An 18,905-nucleotide genomic window follows, 5' to 3' on the forward strand; every position below is an offset into this window, starting at 1 on the left:
CTTCCAGGATAAAACATCACTATTTTTATTACAAAACCGTGTCACACAGAAAAGGGGCGGGGTCAGGGACCCCCCCCAGGGCGTGGGGCTTGGGAACCCTGCCCCCATGGGCGGGGCTATGCAAAGGCGAGGGAGAAGGCCCGGTAGCCGAAATTGGTGAAGACGTCAATCTTGTGGCTGCTGCCAGCGGCTGTCAGCACCTGGGTGCAGGGCAAGGGGTGGAGTCAGCCTCTGGCTCCGCCCCATGGTGCTCCTGGGTCTTCCCATGTCCTGGTCCCCGCTCTCTTTCTCTAAGCCTCCCCCCTCCCCACCCCATCCTGTTGTGCTATCTCTTCTCATGCCCAAGCTCCGCCCCTTCCAGGACTAAGCCTCTCCCCCTCTGGGATCAAGCCCTGCCCCCTACCCATGATGGGTGCCCCCTCAGAGGCTGCCGGGATGGGGGTACTAGGGTGACTGGGTCACCCCGGTGCACCCAGGCCAGTTCTTCCCAGTTCCAGTAACCCCCCAATCTCCCCAGTACCCCATCCCAGTTCCTCCCAGTAACGCACTGTCAATCTAGCACCCAGTCCCAGCTCGTTACCCCAGTGCACCTATCCCAGTTTATCCCATTGGCCCCGCTCACCCCAATTCCCCTTTCCAGTTGCCCCCAGTAACCCCGTTATCCTAGTACCCCCTCCCAATTCATCTCAGTGCCTCCCAGTCATCCCATTACCTGCTCCCAGTCCAACCCAGTCTCTGCACTGGGGTGACTGTGCTAAGCCCCTCCCACCCAGTCCCATCTCATTGAGCCCTCGCTTCTCATGGCCAGGCACCACCCGTTCCAGGACCAAGCCCTGCCCCATCTGGGACCAAACCCCACCCCCTGCTTCTCTGAGCTCCCCCCTCCACACTAGGCCCACCCCAGACCCTCTGCCTCATGTCTGCTTCCCTTCCCTGGGCTGAAGCCCTGGTACCTTGTGCTCGGGGGAGCGCTGGTTGAGGCAGAGGGAGTGGAGCGCCGGGGGTGAGCAGGGGATCCGGGCCCGAATGTCACCGCTCAGCTGGAGGTGGTAGATGGTGGGGCCCTGCCCCGCGCAGAGGATCTGGGGAGCAGCGAAAGGGGTAGAGTCAGGGCCAGCACAGAGCAAGGGAGCAAAGGAGTGGAGGAGAGCTGGGTGGGCGGAGAGCAGAATGAGGGAGCGAAGGTGCAGAGAAGCGTTGGGTGGGTGGAGTGAGGGACGAAGCAAGGGAGTGAAGGAGCAAAGGAGAGTTGGGTGGGTGGAGTGTGGAGCCAGAAAGCAAGAGAGCAAGGGGTGGGCGGAGCGTGGAGCGGAGGAGTGTTGGGTGGGTGGAGTGTGGAGCGAAGGAGCGGGGGTGCAGAAGAATGGAGGAGAGGCAGGTGGCTGGAGCGAGGGAGCGTGGAGGGAGGGAGGAACGGAGCAGATGGACAAAGGCGGGAACCAGCAGGTGAATGGAGGGAGGGACGCACAGATGGGTGGATGGGGCAATGGGTGGGCGAGTGCAGGCGTAAGCGGACGCACGGCAGTATGACGAGCTTGGGAAGAACGAAGGAAGGGAGGAAGAGAGGAGACGAGCAACAAAAACAGAGAGATGGATGAAGATGGATAGAGGTGGGCGGGCCAGACTCACCAGGTCCTGGTAGAACATGGCGTGGTGCTGGGCAGGCGCGAGTGGGAAGACTGTGGTGGGCGTCACGGAGCGCAGGTGCCACAGGGTCAGTGCCGGGCCCCCTCCGCACACCTGTGGGGGAGGAGGCAGGGTCATGCCAAGCCCCGCCCACTGCCGGGGAGGAGCTCCCATGAGCCTCAGCACCCCAGGGACTATCCCTAGCCCCTCTGGCATGCACTGTGAAGCATGCTGGGACATCGGCCTGGCCAGTCGTGACCAGGCTGGATTGGTAGCAAGACACTGTGGGATATTCCAGTGATCAGCCATGATGGGGACCCAAGGCATTGTGGAATATTCCCGCAGTCAGCCATGCCTGGGTCCTAGGACGTTATGGGGTACCTTGCCCAACCTTGTTAGGGTATATCACTGTAGGCAGCCATGCTTGCAAGCAAAGCATTCTGGGATACCCTGCTTTGGCCACCACAGCTAAACCCAAGGCACTATGGGATACCCTCGCTCCAAAGGTCTCCCCTGCCCTCTCACCATCCAATCGGAGTCTGTCGCCAGGCAACGGATCCACTTCCCATACTGGGGCCGGCTGCACTCCTGGGGGTGGGGGAAGAGGCAGAGAAGGCCAGGTCAGAGCCTGGACACCTGGGTTCCCCAGCAGGGGTGCTGGCAGCCCGGATGTCTGGGTTCTCACCTCATACTTGTGCACCTCGATGGCTTGTACCTGCCCCCCGGTGCGGAGATCTGCGGGGTGGTGGGGAGTGGGTGTCACGAGCCCTGCAGGGTCTCAGCAAAGGCGGGGCAGGGGTGGGGAAAGGGGCGGGACTTACCCCAGTGACGGACAGACCCGTCCTCGCTGCCCGAGAGGCACTCGTGGAACTGGTCCCTCAGTGCCAGGCAGTGGATGTAGTCGGTGTGGCCCCGCAGGGCATGCTGGGAAGGTGGGGGAGAGCGGGTGAGCGGGACGGGATCTAGGGATGGATGGATAGGTGGGTCTAGGGGTGGATGGATGAGTCTAGTTACAGATGGATTGGTGGAGAAATGTAATGACAGATAGATGAAGAAACAGATGGGAGAGCCTATGGATGGATGGATGGGGAGATCTAGCGACAGATAAATGTAGAGGCGAACGTATACGGGGAGAGATGAAGAACGGACAAACAGACAAGATTAGCGATGGGTGGAAAGAAGGAAAGAGGGATGAAGAAGTCTGGTGATATGCGGATGGGTGGACAGATGGAGAGGGTCTAGTGAGGGATGGAAGGACAGACGGAGAAATCCAGCGATGAACGCACGAAGAAATGGATGGAAAAGTCTAGTGGTGAGCGGATGGAGACAGGAATGAATAGAGAGATCTAGTGACAGACTGGATGGACGAACAGCGAACAGATGGAGGAGGCCAGTGATGGGCGGATGGATGAAGCCGGGTGGCAAGCAAGTAGATGGAATGGGGAGGGTGTAGTGCGGGATGGATGAGTCTGGAGATGCAGGACTCTAGTGACAGACGAAAGGATGGATGGACGGAGAAGTATGGTGATATGAACAAAGAAGTCCAACAGTAGACACGCGCACAGAAAGAGGGAAAGGCCTAGCGATGGACGGAGGTCTGTGGGGATGGACGGAGGGATGAACGGATGGCCGAGAGCCCTGCCCCCACTCACGGTGAAGACCCCTGTCTCCAGGTCCATGGCGTGCACGGTGCAGTCGCCCCCAGCCAGCAGAAGGCTGTTATCCTGTTGGAGAAGAGGAGACACAGGCAGGAGGGGGCGGGGCTTGGAGGCTAGCCCCTCCCCCTGGCTATCCCACAATGCCCAGGGCCACACTCACCTTGAGGTTCAACTGCAGGCTGTTGATTTCAGGCACCTCCAGGCTACTCCTGGAAGCAAATGTGGGGAAAGAAGGGGTGTGGCCACATGGGGAGGCCATGCCCTCTTGCTCTCTTCCCACTGGCCAATGTGAAGCCGCTCCCACTTGGGGTGGGGCTTACCTATAAGGGGGCCGGCGGCTCCATGCTTCCTTGCAGCCCTGGGGGGACACGTGGAGGGGGATGAAGCGCAGGGGACCCGGGCATCAGGGGCGGGGCTAGGGGCGGGGCTTACCTTCTTAACGATCTCCGCCCAGTTCCAGGCCTTGAGTTCCCCGTCGCTGGCGCTGAGGAGCTGCCGGTCCGTGGAGGTCAGCGCGTAGACGGGACCATCGTGGGCTGCGGGGCGGGAGGGGCAGGCCCAGGGCATTGTGGGAAGGCCCAGGTTGGCACAAGCAGCCCCGGGGCATTGTGGGGAGGAGCCGGGTTGGCGTGAGCAGCCCCGGGGCATTGTGGGGAGCCGCTCCCCTCACACCCACCTGTGAAACACACCACCGGCTTCTTGCTCTCCTCTTTGGCCTCCGCGCTCAGCGCCGCCGACAGGCTGGGGGGGCACAGGGCAGTTAGGGGAGCTGGGGGGCGTGCCCGCGGGGCGGGCTGGGGGCAGGTTGGGGTACCTGAAGATGCCGATCTCCCCGTAGCTGTTGCCGGCTGCCAGGTACTTCCCGCAGGGCGAGACGCTCTGGGAGAAGACGCTCATGTGGAGCAGCTCCAAGGCCCGCTGGACGTCCATCTGGGGGGCAGCACGGCATGATGGGAAGGCGGGGGAGGGAGGAGGGGAGCTAGGCATGCTGGGAGATGCCCGGGCTGGCCAGGTGCGGAGCAAGGGAGGCTGGGAAAGCCTCAGGTTGGCATGGGGGGGGCACAAGGCATGCTGGGAGACCCCAGGGTTGGCAGGACAGGGAGCAAAGCATGCTGGGAGGGTGCATGCTGGGTTCACACCTCCCAGGGCTTGGCAGGACCCGCGCGGTGCATGCTGGGAGCCGCCCCGGGCGCCCCCACGCTCTTTGTCGCTCACCTCCTGGGGCGCCATAAGCGTGCCGCCGCGTCGCGCCTCTATGACGTTATCCGCGCGACGCCGGCGCCAGATTGGGTCCCCTCCCCCTTCGCCTACTCCCAGCAGGCCGCGCGACCCTGACGTCAGAAGGAAGGGAAGAAGGGGGGGACCCTGGAGGCGCAGCGTGGGGAACGGAACCCGGTAAGGCCCCACCTCACCCCTCCCGGCTTCAGGCCCCGACAGCACGAAATAAGACCCGCGAGTGCCCAGTGCGCATGCGCCCCGCCTCCCCGCCACTTCCCGCGAGCCCAACTGTCATCCCCCCCCGCGAGCAGGCTCACGGTCCCGGGGCTCTGCGCATGAGCCCGGCGGGAGTGGTTCCCCCTCCTTTTCCACCACCTGCCTTCGCCTCTGCGCACGCGCAGAACGGAACTTCACCTGCTGCCCGACTGTTCTGCGCATGCTCGCTCTGTGCTCTGCGGTAGGCCCTGCCCCTTGTCACTTGGCCACACCCCTTTTGTCCTCAGCACCCCTGCACTTCATTCTCTCTCCAGCCAGAGGATCATGGGAGGGCTTAGGCTTGGTCTGAACTGCCCCAGGGCATCATGGGAAGCTTCCAGTTGGTGTGGCTCAGCCCCGGGGGTTCATGGGAGCGCCTGGGCTTGGCCTGAGTGGCCCCAGGGCATCATGGGAAGTCAGGAGTTGGCATGATTCAGCTCCAGAGGCGCCCCAACCACAATGCATGATGGGAGTTCCTTGGCCTGACTCTCTTTTCCCTCCTCCAATCAGGTAATGCCCCCCCGATGGACCCCCCGGCCCTGCCCCAACCCCGCTGCTGGAGCCAGGAAGTCCCCGCCCGCATGCCCTGGGCGGGGCGGGCCCCAGTGGTGGTGAGCTTCTCCGCCGCGGCACTGCCCCGCCGACCCACGCCCCGCCCTGCTGCCCTGGCCTGCAAGCGGCGCCTCGAGAAGCAGGAGCCGTGAGTATGGGGGGGAGCAAGGCACTGTGGGAAGGCGGGAGCGAAGCATGCTGGGAGCCTTCACCTGCCCTCCCGCCTTTGTCACCACAGGGAGCCAACCCGGAAGCACTTCCTGTCGGAGGACAAGATGGCCGCTCGCTTCAACACCCTCAGCCTGGACCACGACCACGCCTACGGCAGCAACGGCTTCCCGTCCCGCTGGCCCCGCCCCCTGCCGCGTGGGTGAGAGGCCCCCCAGGTGTTGCCCCAGACTCAGCTGCATCACAGGGCGGGGGGAAGGGGGCACGGGGCAGGACAGAGATGCCCCTTTGTTCCGCTCGGCTGTCACACCCCAGGCACAGCCGCATCCCATATACGTAGGGAGAAGGGAGATCTCCATTCACCTGGGCTGTTAGTCTCCAGACTCAGCTGCATGTCATGGGGGGAGGGGGGGGCAGGGAAAGAGTTCTCTGTTCCATTTGGCCGCTTCACGCCAGACTCAACTGCACCTCATTTACATAGGGTGAGGGAAGGAAGATCTTTATTCGTTCCCCTGGGCCATGCCACCCCAGACTCAGCCACATCCTATACAAAAAGGGGAGGGGGTGGTAGATTCCTATCTGTCCACTTGGCTGTTACACCCCAGACTGAGTTGCATCCCATTTCCATTGGGTGAGGGGAGATCTCTGTTTGTTCCCCTGGGCCATTACACCCCAGACTTATTTGCATCCTAAAGAGGAAGAGGAGGGGAAGCTCGATCCCCATTCGTTCCACTTGGCTGTCACACCCCAGCTGCAGCTGCATCTCACGTAGTGGGGGGAGAGGGGTTAGGAAAAGAGTTCTCTAGTTGTTCCTCGTGGCGGTTATGCCCGACTCAGCCTATAGCTAGAGTGAGGGCAGATCTCTGTTTGTTCTCCTGGGCTGTTACACCCCAGACTCAGCTGCATCCTGTAGAGGAAGAGGGGGAGCTAGATCCCCATTCATTCCACTTGGCCATCACGCCCCAGACTCAGCTGCATCTCGCATACCGGGGCTGGGAGAAGAGGTCTCTGTTCATTACGCTTGGCCATGACACACCAGACTCAGCCGCATCTCCCCCCCCACTCCAGGCCCCAGGATGCCACCCTGGAGGAGGAAGAGGAGACTGTGATCCTAGACGGGGAGTTCCCCATGGCCCTGTGAGTACCTACCTCCAGCTGGAGGGTTTAATTACCCCTCTCCCCCCTTACTGCCCCAGAACCTCCTAATCTGCTGCCCTGCTCCCCCCCCCCCACAGGACCACAGAGGCGGTGCTATGGAGCCCCCCCAGCAGCCAGGACCCCCGCGGCATCTGGGCCCTGCTCCAGGCCGGGGCTTTGACCCCCAAAGCTACAGCGCTGTGAGCTTCCTCCAGACAGTGCTGTGGAGGTGGGGGGGTATGTACAGCATCGGGCATGGCATGGGGGAAATTATGTTAGCCAATCGGAGGCCTTGGGGGTGGGGGGTGGGGAGGAGAAATGGGCGCAAATTGGGAATAAAGATGGTTTTAATTGAATTGAGGGAAACGGAGGCACAGAGCATGTACACGGGAGGGAACCCAGGCCCCACTCCCCTCCCAGGGAACCCAGGCGTCCGGCCCAGGAGCAGAGGGAGGGGCTTGTAGGTGAGACATAGGCCAAAGCCAAGTATAGAGTGAGCCTTGAGTGACCTAGAACCCATGGTAGAAACACCTAGAACATCATAGTGAGCCACCAAGAGAGAGATGCGACCCAGAGGCTTACGGGAGGGAGAGTGTGGTAGGCCAAACCCAGGCCTAGCGTACAGGCACTGAAGCCAAAGCCAGGCCTAGAGTGGGCATTGAGTGACCTAGAACCCATGGTGGACCTAGAACATTGGTATGGGAAAGAGACCCAGAGGCACTGGCAGGCCAAAGCCAGGCCTAGAGTGAGGGCAGTGAGCCCACGGGTTAGGCCGAAGTGAACCTTCAGCGCCCCAGCTCCCGGCTCCTATCGGCTCCCTGGCCTGTCAGCTGCGACGGAAGAAGGACAGGAAGTGGCCGCCATGGGGGGCGCTGTTGCCGCGGCGCACAGGGGGCGGGGCCCCGGCCTCCTGCTGCCACTGGGCCTGGAGCTGCCGGTGAATCACAAACTGCATGTCGTCCTGGGGGGGAGGGGCCACAGTGGGTGGGGACCCAGGCATCCAAGCCCCCCCTTCCCCATGCCCCACCTAAGGGTGCCCCCCTCCTGCCTGGGGAGGTAGCCCAGGCCTCCGGGTGCCCCTGAGACCCCCAGGAAAGGCCCGCGGGACACGCACGATTTACCTGCCAGGCCTCCAGCTCCCGGGACAGCGCCCACTTCTGGTGGGCGGCAGCCAGGACCTGGCGGCTCAGGGCATCGCGCTCCCGCGTCACCCGCTCCAGCGTCTCCGCCAGCACCCCCTGCCTGTGGGGGAGGCGAAGAGGGTGGGGAACACAGGTGTCTGGGCTCCTAAATCCCCTAGTCCCCCCCCCCATTTCCCAGAGAACCCAGGCATCTGGCCTCCCAGCCCCCCCTGCTCGCACTCCCCACCCTAAAGAACCTGGGTGTCCAGGCTCCCAAACCCCCTAGTTCTCCTACGTGCACTGCAGAGAACCCACGTGTCCAGGCTCCCAGCCCCCCTGCTCCCACCACGGAAAACCCAGCTGTCTGGCTCCCAAACCACTAGTCCCACCCCAGAGAACCAGGTGTCTGTGGGGGGCGGGGCCAGACCTGTCGATGGCAGTGTTGCGTTGGGCCAGTGCCTGCCTCAGTGCCGCATCCCCGTCCCTCTCCTGCAGGAGGCGCCGCTGTGCCCCCAGCTCCTCCCGTACCGCCTGCAGCACCCCCTGCTGCACAGCCAGCTGGGACGGGAGGAGGTGGAGTCAGCCAGGGGCGGGGGTGGGGCCAGGGCCAGTCTTACCCTCCCCCTCCTGGCCCTGTTCCCCCCACCCAGATGTCCATGACACCGCCTACCTTCCCCACACCCCCCCCACCTCATCTTGGAGCCGCTCGATCTCCACTTCCTTCTCCTCCAGTGCATCCTGGGGCAGCGCCTCAGACCTGTCCCGTGCCGGAGCCTGTGGGGGTACAGCGAGGGGGCGGGGCTAGAACCTGGCGGCCTCGTGGGATTGGCCTGATGGAGGCCAAAACCCTCCCAACATTGGCTGAGCCAAAGGACAAGGTTGGCTGGGTGGGTTCTAGGTACATCAAGGCCAGGTGACTCTGGGTAGGTGGGTTCTAGGTCCCTCAAAGCCTAAAGGCCCAATGGTGGGAGTGTTCTAGGTCCCTTGAGGCTAAAGGACCCAGCGGTGGGTGGGTTCTAGGTCCCTCAAAGCTTAGAAAACTCAATCCTTGACGGGTTCTAGGCTCTTCAAGACTCAGAAACCCCAATTTGGGGGGGTTCTAGGTTCACCAAGGCCTAAAGGCCCAATGGCAAATGGGTTCCATCAACACCTAAAGAGCCAATGGTGAGAGGATGTTAGGTCTTTCCTGGCCAAAAACCCGATGGGCAGAAGGTTCTGGGTCGCACAAGGCTAAAAGACCCAATGGTGGTCAGGTTCTAGGTCCCAAACCCCACCCTTGGCCTTGTCCCTGCACCTTGGGATGCTCGGGGCCCTGGGTCCCCTCCAGCTCGGCCTTCAGGGAGACGCCATTATCGGCTGACTGGAACTGCAGCTCCTCGGAGACAGCCCGGATTCGGCGCCGGAGCCGTCGGTTTGCCCCACGCAGCTCCTCCGCCTCTGCCCTCAATGATTCAGCCTATGGGGAGGGTCAAGGTAGAGGGGGTGGGTTCTAGGTTCCTTCAGGGCACCAGACCCCAAGTAACCTGTATTCCACCCCAGAATGGGTGGGTTGTAGGTCAAGGCATAATGACTTTTTGATGGCTACCGAGACAAAAGGGAGTGGGTTCTAGGTTCTCCAGTCCCAACAGACATCAAGTCACCTGTGTTCAACCTCAGGACAGGTGGGTTCTAGGTTCCTGAAGGCTAATGGTTTCCCAGATAATCTCTGTTTAACCCCCATAAGGCATATGTTCTAGGTCCATGAAGGCTGATGCCCTTTGGCTGCTACCCAGATCAAGGGCATTGGGTTCTAAGTTTCACAACCACAGGGTGGGTTCTAGGTCAATCCAGGCCTAGTGGCCTTTGGTTGCTACCAAGATCAGAGGGGTTGGGTTCTAGGTTCCTCAAGACCCAACAAACCCAGGGTGGGTGAGTTCTAGGTCTATCAGGTTCTTTGGTGGCTCCCAAGACCAAGACAGTTGGGTTCTAGGTTCCTCAAGGCCAAACAAGCCCTTGGGTTTGGTTGGTTTTAGGTCCATCAAGGCCTGGCGGTCTTTGGTCTCTGCCAGGACCAAGGGGGTTGGGTGCTAGGTTCCTCAACCCTAAGGTGGGTGGGTTTTAGGTCCATCAAGGCCTAGAGACCTTTGGTTGCTACCAGGGGGGTTGGGTTCTAGGTTCCTCAACCCCCATCAACCCCAGGTATCCCTTGTTCAACCTATGAATACATGAGATTCATAGATGTCGGGTCAGAAGGGACCTCAACAGATCATCGAGTCCGACCCCCTGCCTGGGTAGGAAAGAGCGCTGGTGTCAGATGACCCCAGCCAGCTGCCTACCCAGCTTTAAGTCCTGAGTTCTAGGTCCATCAAGCCCTGGTGACTGCTGGTGGTCACCAAGACTAAAGGGGAGGGGGTTTCTAGGTTCCTCAAGGCCCCCAACCCTCCTGGGTGGGTGGGTTCTAGGTCCATCAAGACCTGCTGACCCCTTGGTTGCTAGCAAGGCTTTGGGGGCGTATGTTCTAGGTTCCTCAAGGAATAGGTGCCCCAGGATGGCCCTGCCATGATCCTCGTGGCCCCCCAGCCGGTACCTCGAGCTCCTTCTCGTGCAGCTCCCGGCGCAGCACGAGGCCATGGCCATGTGCTGCTTCCGCCTGCCCCTGCGCCGCCTCTGCCTCGGCCCGCAGCTCCCGCGCCTCCTGCTCCAGTGCCCCCACCCGGGCCCGCAGCGCTGCTATCTGGGGGGGAGGGCGACACGGAAAGCCCAACGAACCCAGGTGTCTGGGTCCCGCTCCGCCCGCCCCCCTCTTCCCGCAGGGGACACAGGTGCCCGGGTTGGGGGGTCTCACCTCTGCACTCAGGCTCTGGGCCGCGGCCTCCAGCTCGGCCTGGCTCCGCCCCTGCGCCCGCGTCTCCTCCCGCAGAGACGCCAGCTCCGCCCGGAGCCCCCGCTCCCGCTCCAGCGCCTGCGGGGGGCGGGGCGGGGTGGGGTGGGTTGGAACCCAGGCATCTAGGCTCCTGGCCCTCCCTCCCAACCCAGGCGTCCAGGTCCCCACCTCCTGCAGCTCCTCCGCCAGGCGCTGGTTCTGCTCTGCCCACTCCAGGGGGGCGGGGTCAAGGGCGGGGGCAGGGCTTGGCCGGCGGGGTGGGGCCTGGAGCACTGCCAGCTCCGCCTCCAGCTCGGCTGCCCGCCCCTCCCCCTCTGCCCGTGCTGCTGCCAGCGCCACCCTCAGCTCCTGGTTCTCCCGCTCCAGCCGCTGGGGGCAGGGGAGAGGTCAGGCGTCCGCGGCCCTCCAATCTCCCCCCACCCCGAGGACCCGGGCATCTGGACCCCACCCCCGTGAAGGAACCCAGGAGTCCAGGTGGAGCTGATTTACTCCCTGTGCGTCACCAGGGCCCCTCCCAGTCCCAAACTGGTCTGGCTGGGAGGGGCCCCGATCTTGGGGCGGTGGGGGGGGGGGGGGGGTCACTCACCTCCAGGGCCTGGGCGTGGTCGTGGTCCTGTGCCTCCTGCTGGCGCCGCAGCTCCTCGTTGGCCGCCAGCAGCAGCTGCCCCAGCTCTGCCGCCAGCGCCAGGTCCCGTTCCACCCGTGCGAGCCGTGGCCCTCCCCCTGGCTCCCCCCCTGGCGCCCCCCCCTCCTCCCCATCCTCCCACAAGGCCATGGTAGGGGGTGCCCAGACGCCCGGGGTCCTTCCCGGACTTTGGAGGGGGGCCGGGGCCAGGTGCCTGGGTTCTACCTGGCTGAGGGGGAGAGGGAGGGAGGCTGTAGGGTGCCCGGACCCCTGGGTTCCTTCCCTGACCAATGGGGAGGGGATTGGGGGGGGGGGTAGGACACCTGGGTTCCTTCCGGGGGGGGGGGGGGGGTAGGGGACCCAGATGCCTGGGCTCTTCGGACTGGGAGGGGGGGGGGTTTGAAGCTTGGGGTTTGCCCCTGGCTGATAGGGGAGGGGGCAGCTGGGGGGGTGAGATACGGGGGGCGGGGGGCTTAGCTGAGCTGGACGCGTGGCTTCCCTGCAGCAGCTGCGGTGGAGGGAGGCTGTTGACTTCCCGATTCCAACCCCAGGTGCGGAGGGGGCAGGGCCACCGCCAAGCCCCACCCCCTGCACACCTGAGCCACTCCAAACCCCAGCTCCAGCCGCTGGGAACAGCAAATCCTGCTCCCCCTGCAGCCTCCTGACCCCCCCCCCCCCCATGGGGTCCCCAACCCCTCTCCATCACGGGAACCCATTGTGGGGTGACCAGTACTGGGGTGACACGCGATGGGAGCTATATCGGGGGGTGACAGGAAGACTCGTGATGAAGTGACACCATAGGGAACCCATGTTGGGGTGACACAGGTGGGTGGGGGCTATACTGGGGTGACACGTGGGGTGGGATCCTTTTTGAGAATGGCACAGATCTAGCTCTGGGGGACTCTAATCGGTGTGACACACGTGAGAACCCTTATGGGGGTAACAGACACACAGGGGACTGCTATTGGGGTGACACACCCAAAGGCGGGGGCCCATATTGGGGTGGCACATACCTCCCTGGGGACTGTCATTTGTTACGCACCGCTACCAACTATTATTGGGGTATGAGATATGCAGGGGACCCCTACTGGGGTGCCACCCAAAAGGGGAGACCATACTGGGGTGACCCCAGTCCCCCTGGGGTGACCAGAGGACTTTTATTGGTGTAACACACCCCTGGAACCGCTACTGGGGTAGCAGACACCCACACGAACCACTATTACTGTGTCACACCCTGGAGGGGGGAGCTGCCCCACTGCACATCCCCCCCTCATGTCACACTCATATCCCCCCATGCATGTGTCACCCCAATATAGATCCCCCCGCAGAAAGCCCAGCACCTTTTGCCTCCTGTGTGTCACACAAATATGGGTCCCCTGTGGGTTGGTTGGTGTCACACCAATATGCTCCCAGCCCCTGAAAATCCAGCCCCTGGACACTTACTGCTATGGGCATTACCCCAGTATCAGCCTGCTGACCTGCCCCCTCCAGTGTCTCCCTAAAAGGGGTCCCCCCCACCCATGGGTCTGTCCCGTCTGTCTCTCTGGAAAGACCTCGGACACCAGCCCCATCAATGCAGGGTGCGTCACCTCAAAAACAGCCCCCCGCAATCCTCCACATACATGTGTCATGCCTATGGGGGTGCCCCCAGTGCTAGGAAGTTCCTATGATACAGCTGTCTCCCCAAATCAGGATGGCCCGTGTGTCACACCTATATAGGTCCCCCCCAACGCTATGCGTCTCCCTAAAACTAGGACCCCCACAAAGACATACGTGTGTCTCACTCACATATATATACATATATATATAAGTTCCCCCCATGTACGGTTCCTATGATGCAGCGGTCTCCCCAAAATCAAGCCCCCCTGCCCCCACGCGCGTTACACTTATATAGGTGCCCCCATGCAGCTGGCTCTAGGGAGCCTTCCCCTGCTGTGAGCGGGCAGCTAGAGGCCAGGTAGAACGGAGCGGCAGCCAGCTCTGGGGTGAAACACGACATTTTTAATCCAAACCTGTGTACACAAAGATCCCTCCCCCCAAAGTCTCCAGGCTGGGACTGCCCTGAAAATCTGGGCCTCGGGGGTCACGTATAGAGGTCAAAGTCGATGCGCTTGGAGCTGTAAAACTGCCCGCCCGGCGGGTCCAACTTCCGGCAGTAAACCCCGTCCGCGAAGTAGCCCTCGGACACCCACTCCTGCGGGGGAGAGAGAGACGAGGGGGTGAGTCGGGGGAGAGATGTGGCTGAGGCGGGGGGGCACGAGTGGAACGGCGCCATGCAGCTGGCTATGGGGCAGCGGGTGTCATGGGCTGGGCATGACAGGCACCCCAGGCTGCAGCCTGCTCTGGGGTAGGGCAGGGGGGTCACACACACGGGCACAGATCATGTGATGCACCAACATGGTTATGGGGGGACCCATATTAGAGTGACACACACGCTGACAGGATGGAAAATGGGGGTGCACGTATGGGGGAACCATGTTGAGGCAATGTGTGCACACAGAAGACTTATATAGGGGTGACACGCATGGGGCAGGACCCACCAGAACCACACACGGAGCTGGGGCGTCTCCATATAAGGGGAACTCACACACGAGGGAAATGCACGCATACAGGGGACCCATACTACCGTGACGCACACAGAGAGGGACTCGTATCAGGGAGACACACACACACAGGGACGTCGCCATATCAGGGTGATGCACGCTTGGGTGGGACCTGCACTAGAGATGCACACGTACAGGGGACCCATATTGGGGAGACACATGCAGGGGGACATGTGCAACATGCACGTGGGGAGACACACACACATGGGGGGGCCAAAGTGGGAAGACACACACACACAGGAAGATCCATATTGGGGAAACACATATGGACACACACCCATGGGGGGGGAGGGGGGGCACATCAGGGAGACACCTATGAGAGAACTGATACTGGGGAGAAATGTGTGCACGCATGCACGGTGGGAACCCATATAGAGAACACGCACATGGGGGTGGACACACACACAGGGACCCATGTCAGTAAGACACACGGACGCGCACACACACACACACATATATGGGGGGCCCTAATTGGACACACACACAGACCCATATCAGAGACAAGCACACATACACACATGGGGGGTTCTAATTGGGGGTGGGTGGACAGGCACACACACACATATATGGGGGCCCTAATTGGGGACACACACATGCGTGTGGGGAGGGGACCCATCTTGGGGTCACGCTCACAAACATATGGAGGAAACCCATATTGCGGACACACCCTGGGGAGGGAGGGAGGAAGACCCCCCCCCCCACACACACACAGAGGGACCCATATCAATGAGACACAGACACACACGGCAGGGCCCAAAGTGAGGACACCGGGGAGGGGATGATACTGGGGACACCCCCCGGGAACATAAATTGGGATGATACACAAAGGGATGCATGTAAGGGGGGGACCCACACTGAAGAGACACGGGAGGAACTGTATTGGACACACACACACACACACACACTGGGGGGACCCATATCCAAACGCACATGGGGGAGCCCACGTTGGGGGACCATTTAGGGGAAGGCACCCCCAAAGGCCCCCCCCCCCGTGTCACACTAATAAGGGTCCCCCATGTCTAGCCGCGTCACACCAATATGGCTCCCCCACCCACCACGTGCACCAATGTGGTGTTCCCCCTTGTTCCGGGCCCGTATGGTCCCTCCCATGTGTCCACCAATACAGGTCATCCCCGTGTATCACACCGACATGGGTCCCTCTCAACACACACCGCATCAACACGCATCCCCACCCGCATGACAAGCCAATGTGGGGCCCCACTACGGGTGCCGCGTCAATACGGGTCCTCCATCGCGTTCCCCACAACAGGCGCCTCATCAATGGAGGTGCCCCCCACTAGCATGGCTTCCCCTCACACGTCACATCAACACGGCCCCCCACACGTGTGCAACACCAGTGCGGTCCTCCCCGCCCTGTATGCTGCCAGCATGGGCCCCCCGGCCTGTCACATGCAGCGGGCGGCTGTGGGGCGCGGCCGCCAGGATGCGGCTGAGTCTGGGGCGGAGCCATCCCACCTGCATCTGGCTGCTGCTGAAGGGCCCGTAGAGCTCCGCCCCCGCCGTGTTCTCCCACTTGTACTCCCACAGCACCTCGTCCAGCGCCGCCTCCGCCACGGCCACGGCCCCGCCCCCTGCGGGAGGAGGGCACAGCTCAGCCCCGCCCTCTCACAGGCAACGCCCCCTGCCCCGCCCCGCCCCGCCCCGCCAGGCTCACCAGACTCCTGGGTTCGAAGAGCCGCCTCATCCACCTCCTCAGCAAACATGTCGAGGGTGGGGCCAGTGGGCGTGGCCTGGGCAGAGGGCGGGGCCAAGGCCCGGAGGCGGAGGGCCAGGCGCTCCCGCGTCTCCTGGTAGACGCCGTAGTGGCCCCGTGCCACCATGAGGTCGGCCAATCCCGAGAGCCGCTCCAGCCGGCCCCGCCTCTCGACCTCCTCGGGCGGCTCTGGCTCCGGCTCTGGCTCCGGTGCTGGCTCCACCTCTGCCTGCCGGCCCCGCCCCCGCCCGCGGCCCCGCCCGCGGCCCCGCCCCCGCCCCCTGGGCCGGGCCCCGCCCCCGCCCAAGCGCTGGATGGCCCGAGCCACCGTCTCCCCCGGCCCCACCAGCTCCACCAGCCCCTCCAGCGCCGCCTGGGGGTCTGGGAGGGGCGGGGATTCCCGGCCGGGCTCCGTCCCCTCCGCTTCGGGGCTGCCCCCTCCCTGCTGGGACTGCCCCCGGCGGCGGGCGGGCAGCGGCTTGACAGTCACCTGCGGGGGAGGGGAGGGGAGGGTCAGGGCCCAGCGCAGCCCGCGACCTCCCTCCTACCTTCCCACCCCCTCTCCCCGGGCTCCCCATCTTCCATCCCAGTCTGTCCCAGTTCCTCCCGGTACCCTACAAAGCCCCCTCCTCCCACCCCAGTGTCTCCCAGTGTCCCTCTCCTCCCATCCCAGTTCTCCCCAATGCCTCCCAGTGCCGTTGCGTTGCCCCGCAGTGTCTCCCACTCCTATGCCAGGCCTCACCCAGTCGAGCGAGTCGAGCCAGGCGTCTGGGGGCCCGTCGTCGCCGCGGGGGAAGTAGTTGCCGGCGGCGTCGAAGTGGCCCTCGGCCAGCTCCTCCCGCAGGTTGAAGGGCGTGAAGCGCACCCCCTCCTCCTCCAGCACCGAGCCCGGCTCCTGGCCTGCGTGACGGGCGGCTTCAGGCTCCGCCCACCCGCCAGCCCACCCAATACCCCCACGTCTGTGATAGACAGCATCCAGCGCCGCTGGTAAGCCCCGCCCACAGGATAACCATCCCAGGCCCCGCCCACAGCCACGAAGACCCACCCACTGCACCTGCGGTCCTTAGTAAGGGGCCGCCAGACTAGGCTCCGCCCACCCACCGGTGACGGACAGCCTTCACAACAGGTCCCGCCCCCAGCTACCAAGAGGCGAGGAGCCTCTGGCTGCTGGTTGCGGCCTACCAGTGCAGGCCCCGCCCCCTGACCCCGCAAGCCCCGCCCCTTGACCCCCACTCACCCTCCACGTCCTCCGGGGCCAAGATCCCGCCCCCGGCAGCTTCTTCATCCTCGTCCTCCTCGTCGCTGTCCAATGAGTGCTTCCCCTTGAACCGGCTCCCGGGGCCGCCGGGCTCCGCCTCCTGCACCTATGTGCGGTTAAGGGGCGTGGTCATCGTCAAGCTCCGCCCCCTTCCTCCAGGACTTCACCCCACCTTGAGTACGAGGTGACGCAGCCCCAGGCTCCCAGAGCCCCCCCCCCCCCCCCGCACTCACCCCACGCTTCTTGGGCAGCCCCCCCAGGTCGTCGTCGTCGTCCGGGTCCTCGAACGTCACCTTCCGCTTGGACATGGCGGCCCAGAGCCCTGGGGGCAGGAATGGGGGTGAGGGGCGGCCCCAACCCCCTCCCCCGGGGGGGGGGGGGGGCAGTCCCTTGCTTCCCCCAGCCCTCTCCCTTCTTGGTCCTGTCCGCCCCACGCACAGGTCAGGGCGAACGCGAGGCTGCCGGGAAGCCTCCCCGCCAGGGGGTGCCCCGCCACCCGCTCAACCCAGCCCGGAGGGTGCCAGGGCCTCCAAAGACCCCCCGAGCCCCTAAATGCCCCGGAAACACCCCCAAAGGCCCCTCCCGCGCGCCGCCGCGCACATATGCAAATGAGCGCCCCCAACATTCCAAGCGCCCCCCCCCCACAAAGGAGCCCCGCGCACCCGGGACTCCGCACTCAGCCTGCACTTCCGGGTCGCCCAGCCCCTGACCCCGGAAGTGACCTCAAGCCTCGTCGTCGGACCAGCCCCCTGCTTTTTTCTTTTTTTCATTTCTCACCAGTGAATTTACTGTTTCAGGGATTTAAACAGATTTACTGTTCGAAAACACTAAAAAAAGCCCACAACTTATTTATGGGCGACTTCCGGGTGTGAATCCCCGGATGTGACGTCACACGCTCAGGCCGGCCTCTTTTTATTGGTTTCGTCACCCGCGTGAATTATCTTTACTTGCTGGGATTTAAACCCGGTCTTGGAGGGGTTCCTGCCCCCGGCCAAGTATATATTAAAGGGGGAATACGACTTTCGGGTGCGGGCCGGAACTGACGTCAAGCGAAATTCGCCCTGCCCCTTTTCTTTAATTCCGCCCCCCATTTCTTTTTTTTACCTTATTATTATTTCGAAATTTAAGTTTTTGATTTTTAGGAAGAGACTTGGAAAAAATATCGGGAGGAAGCAGCTTCCGGGTGCGGCCCCTCCCCCTTTTTCTATCCCGTTTTTTATTTCTTCAGTAGACGATTTATTCATTCGTATTTATTCAGTGGTGAGGGGCAAGGAGTGCGGCCGCTGCCAGGACAGGAAGTGACGTCGCTGCGCGTTTGCTTCTCTGGCTTCAATAGGAGGGGGAAGCGTGAGCAGGAATTAAAGGGGCCGCGGGCCTTTTCTTTGGAGGGCAACAAATGGAAGTGACATCAGGGCCTGGCAGTGGGCCCGGTGGAACAAGGGAGGGCGGCAGCGCGAGTAGCTCTTAAAGGGGCAGTGCAACCATTTCTCCATTCTCCCAGACCCCCCATCCCACACATACTGCCCTGCCACCCACCAATTACCCCAAAGTATCCACTCAAGACCTGCCCCTTGAGGGGGGAGGGGGGCCTGCAGACAGCGCCATTAGCATGTGCTGAGGGTGCCACCCCCCACCGCACAGGCTGCTATGCCCCGGGCCCTGCACATGCCTAGGGTTGGCTCTGCCTGTCCCCCCCCCAGTCCCCCAACCCCTCCCCATGGAGCGCAGACCCACAATCTCCAGCACCATCACCAGTAGGCTGCCAGAGCATCACCTCGTGGCCCCCCAGACTCAGTCCCCACCTTCTTAACCCCATACCCAAAGACCCCCGAACCAGAGCTGAATGAGCTCCTGCCCCCCCCGCAGAAAGACCCAGTGACTCTAGACCCCCCACCCCACAGGCCTCAAAGAGCCAACCACACTCAAGAGACTCACCCGCCCCCCAAGGAACTGCACTGTCCGCCACCCGATGCCCTTGAAGACTCAGCGTCTCCTGGCCAGGCCAACCTTGGGTCAGCCCAACCCCGGCCCACCAAACCCAACCGTGGTCACCCCAACTTTAGCACCAGGAACTCAGTGGCCAACACCACAGAAGCCCCAACACCCC

At 62.9% G+C, this 18,905-nt stretch overlaps 4 protein-coding genes across 9 annotated transcripts; 1 reads left to right on the forward strand and 3 right to left on the reverse strand.

Moving 5' to 3' along the window:
• Position 1: 1 nt before the first annotated feature.
• THOC6 (THO complex subunit 6) lies at positions 2–4,897 on the reverse strand. Its single transcript, XM_019487269.2, has 14 exons — positions 4,820–4,897; positions 4,500–4,615; positions 4,099–4,214; positions 3,961–4,025; positions 3,717–3,820; positions 3,605–3,642; positions 3,445–3,493; positions 3,279–3,350; positions 2,448–2,550; positions 2,312–2,361; positions 2,152–2,214; positions 1,630–1,740; positions 954–1,082; positions 2–200 (listed from the first exon to the last, which is right to left on the reverse strand). The coding sequence occupies exons 2-14, from the start codon at positions 4,512–4,514 to the stop codon at positions 117–119; spliced, it is 999 nt and encodes a 332-aa protein (XP_019342814.1). The 5' UTR covers positions 4,515–4,615; positions 4,820–4,897; the 3' UTR covers positions 2–116.
• On the forward strand, positions 4,889–6,980 carry HCFC1R1 (host cell factor C1 regulator 1). Its single transcript, XM_019487270.2, has 5 exons — positions 4,889–4,959; positions 5,268–5,457; positions 5,548–5,679; positions 6,546–6,614; positions 6,713–6,980. Exons 2-5 carry the CDS (start codon positions 5,282–5,284, stop codon positions 6,816–6,818), a joined length of 483 nt encoding a protein of 160 aa, XP_019342815.1. The 5' UTR covers positions 4,889–4,959; positions 5,268–5,281; the 3' UTR covers positions 6,819–6,980.
• Positions 6,944–13,126, reverse strand: BICDL2 (BICD family like cargo adaptor 2). Of its 3 annotated transcripts, XM_059731449.1 has the most exons (9): positions 11,185–13,126; positions 10,767–10,967; positions 10,560–10,676; positions 10,302–10,448; positions 9,030–9,191; positions 8,426–8,509; positions 8,163–8,293; positions 7,736–7,856; positions 6,944–7,575 (listed from the first exon to the last, which is right to left on the reverse strand). In XM_059731449.1, exons 1-9 carry the CDS (start codon positions 11,902–11,904, stop codon positions 7,441–7,443), a joined length of 1,818 nt encoding a protein of 605 aa, XP_059587432.1. In that variant the 5' UTR covers positions 11,905–13,126; the 3' UTR covers positions 6,944–7,440. The 3 variants fall into 3 exon arrangements, with proteins under 3 accessions (XP_059587432.1, XP_059587434.1, XP_059587433.1); XM_059731451.1 differs by lacking the exon at positions 10,767–10,967; XM_059731450.1 differs by lacking the exon at positions 10,302–10,448.
• Positions 13,127–13,204: 78 nt separating this feature from the next.
• Positions 13,205–18,082, reverse strand: CD2BP2 (CD2 cytoplasmic tail binding protein 2). Of its 4 annotated transcripts, none has more exons than XM_059731496.1 (7): positions 17,903–18,082; positions 17,032–17,120; positions 16,778–16,904; positions 16,283–16,440; positions 15,502–16,030; positions 15,303–15,418; positions 13,205–13,417 (listed from the first exon to the last, which is right to left on the reverse strand). In XM_059731496.1, exons 2-7 carry the CDS (start codon positions 17,104–17,106, stop codon positions 13,307–13,309), a joined length of 1,116 nt encoding a protein of 371 aa, XP_059587479.1. In that variant the 5' UTR covers positions 17,107–17,120; positions 17,903–18,082; the 3' UTR covers positions 13,205–13,306. The 4 variants fall into 4 exon arrangements, with proteins under 4 accessions (XP_059587479.1, XP_059587478.1, XP_059587477.1 ...); XM_059731495.1 differs by lacking the exon at positions 17,903–18,082 and adding an exon at positions 17,576–17,816; XM_059731494.1 differs by lacking the exon at positions 17,903–18,082 and adding an exon at positions 17,461–17,556.
• Between the last annotated feature and the right edge of the window lie 823 nt (positions 18,083–18,905).

Source organism: Alligator mississippiensis, chromosome 7 (genome assembly GCF_030867095.1).
Source record: "Alligator mississippiensis isolate rAllMis1 chromosome 7, rAllMis1, whole genome shotgun sequence".
NCBI classification, from domain to species: domain Eukaryota; kingdom Metazoa; phylum Chordata; order Crocodylia; family Alligatoridae; genus Alligator; species Alligator mississippiensis.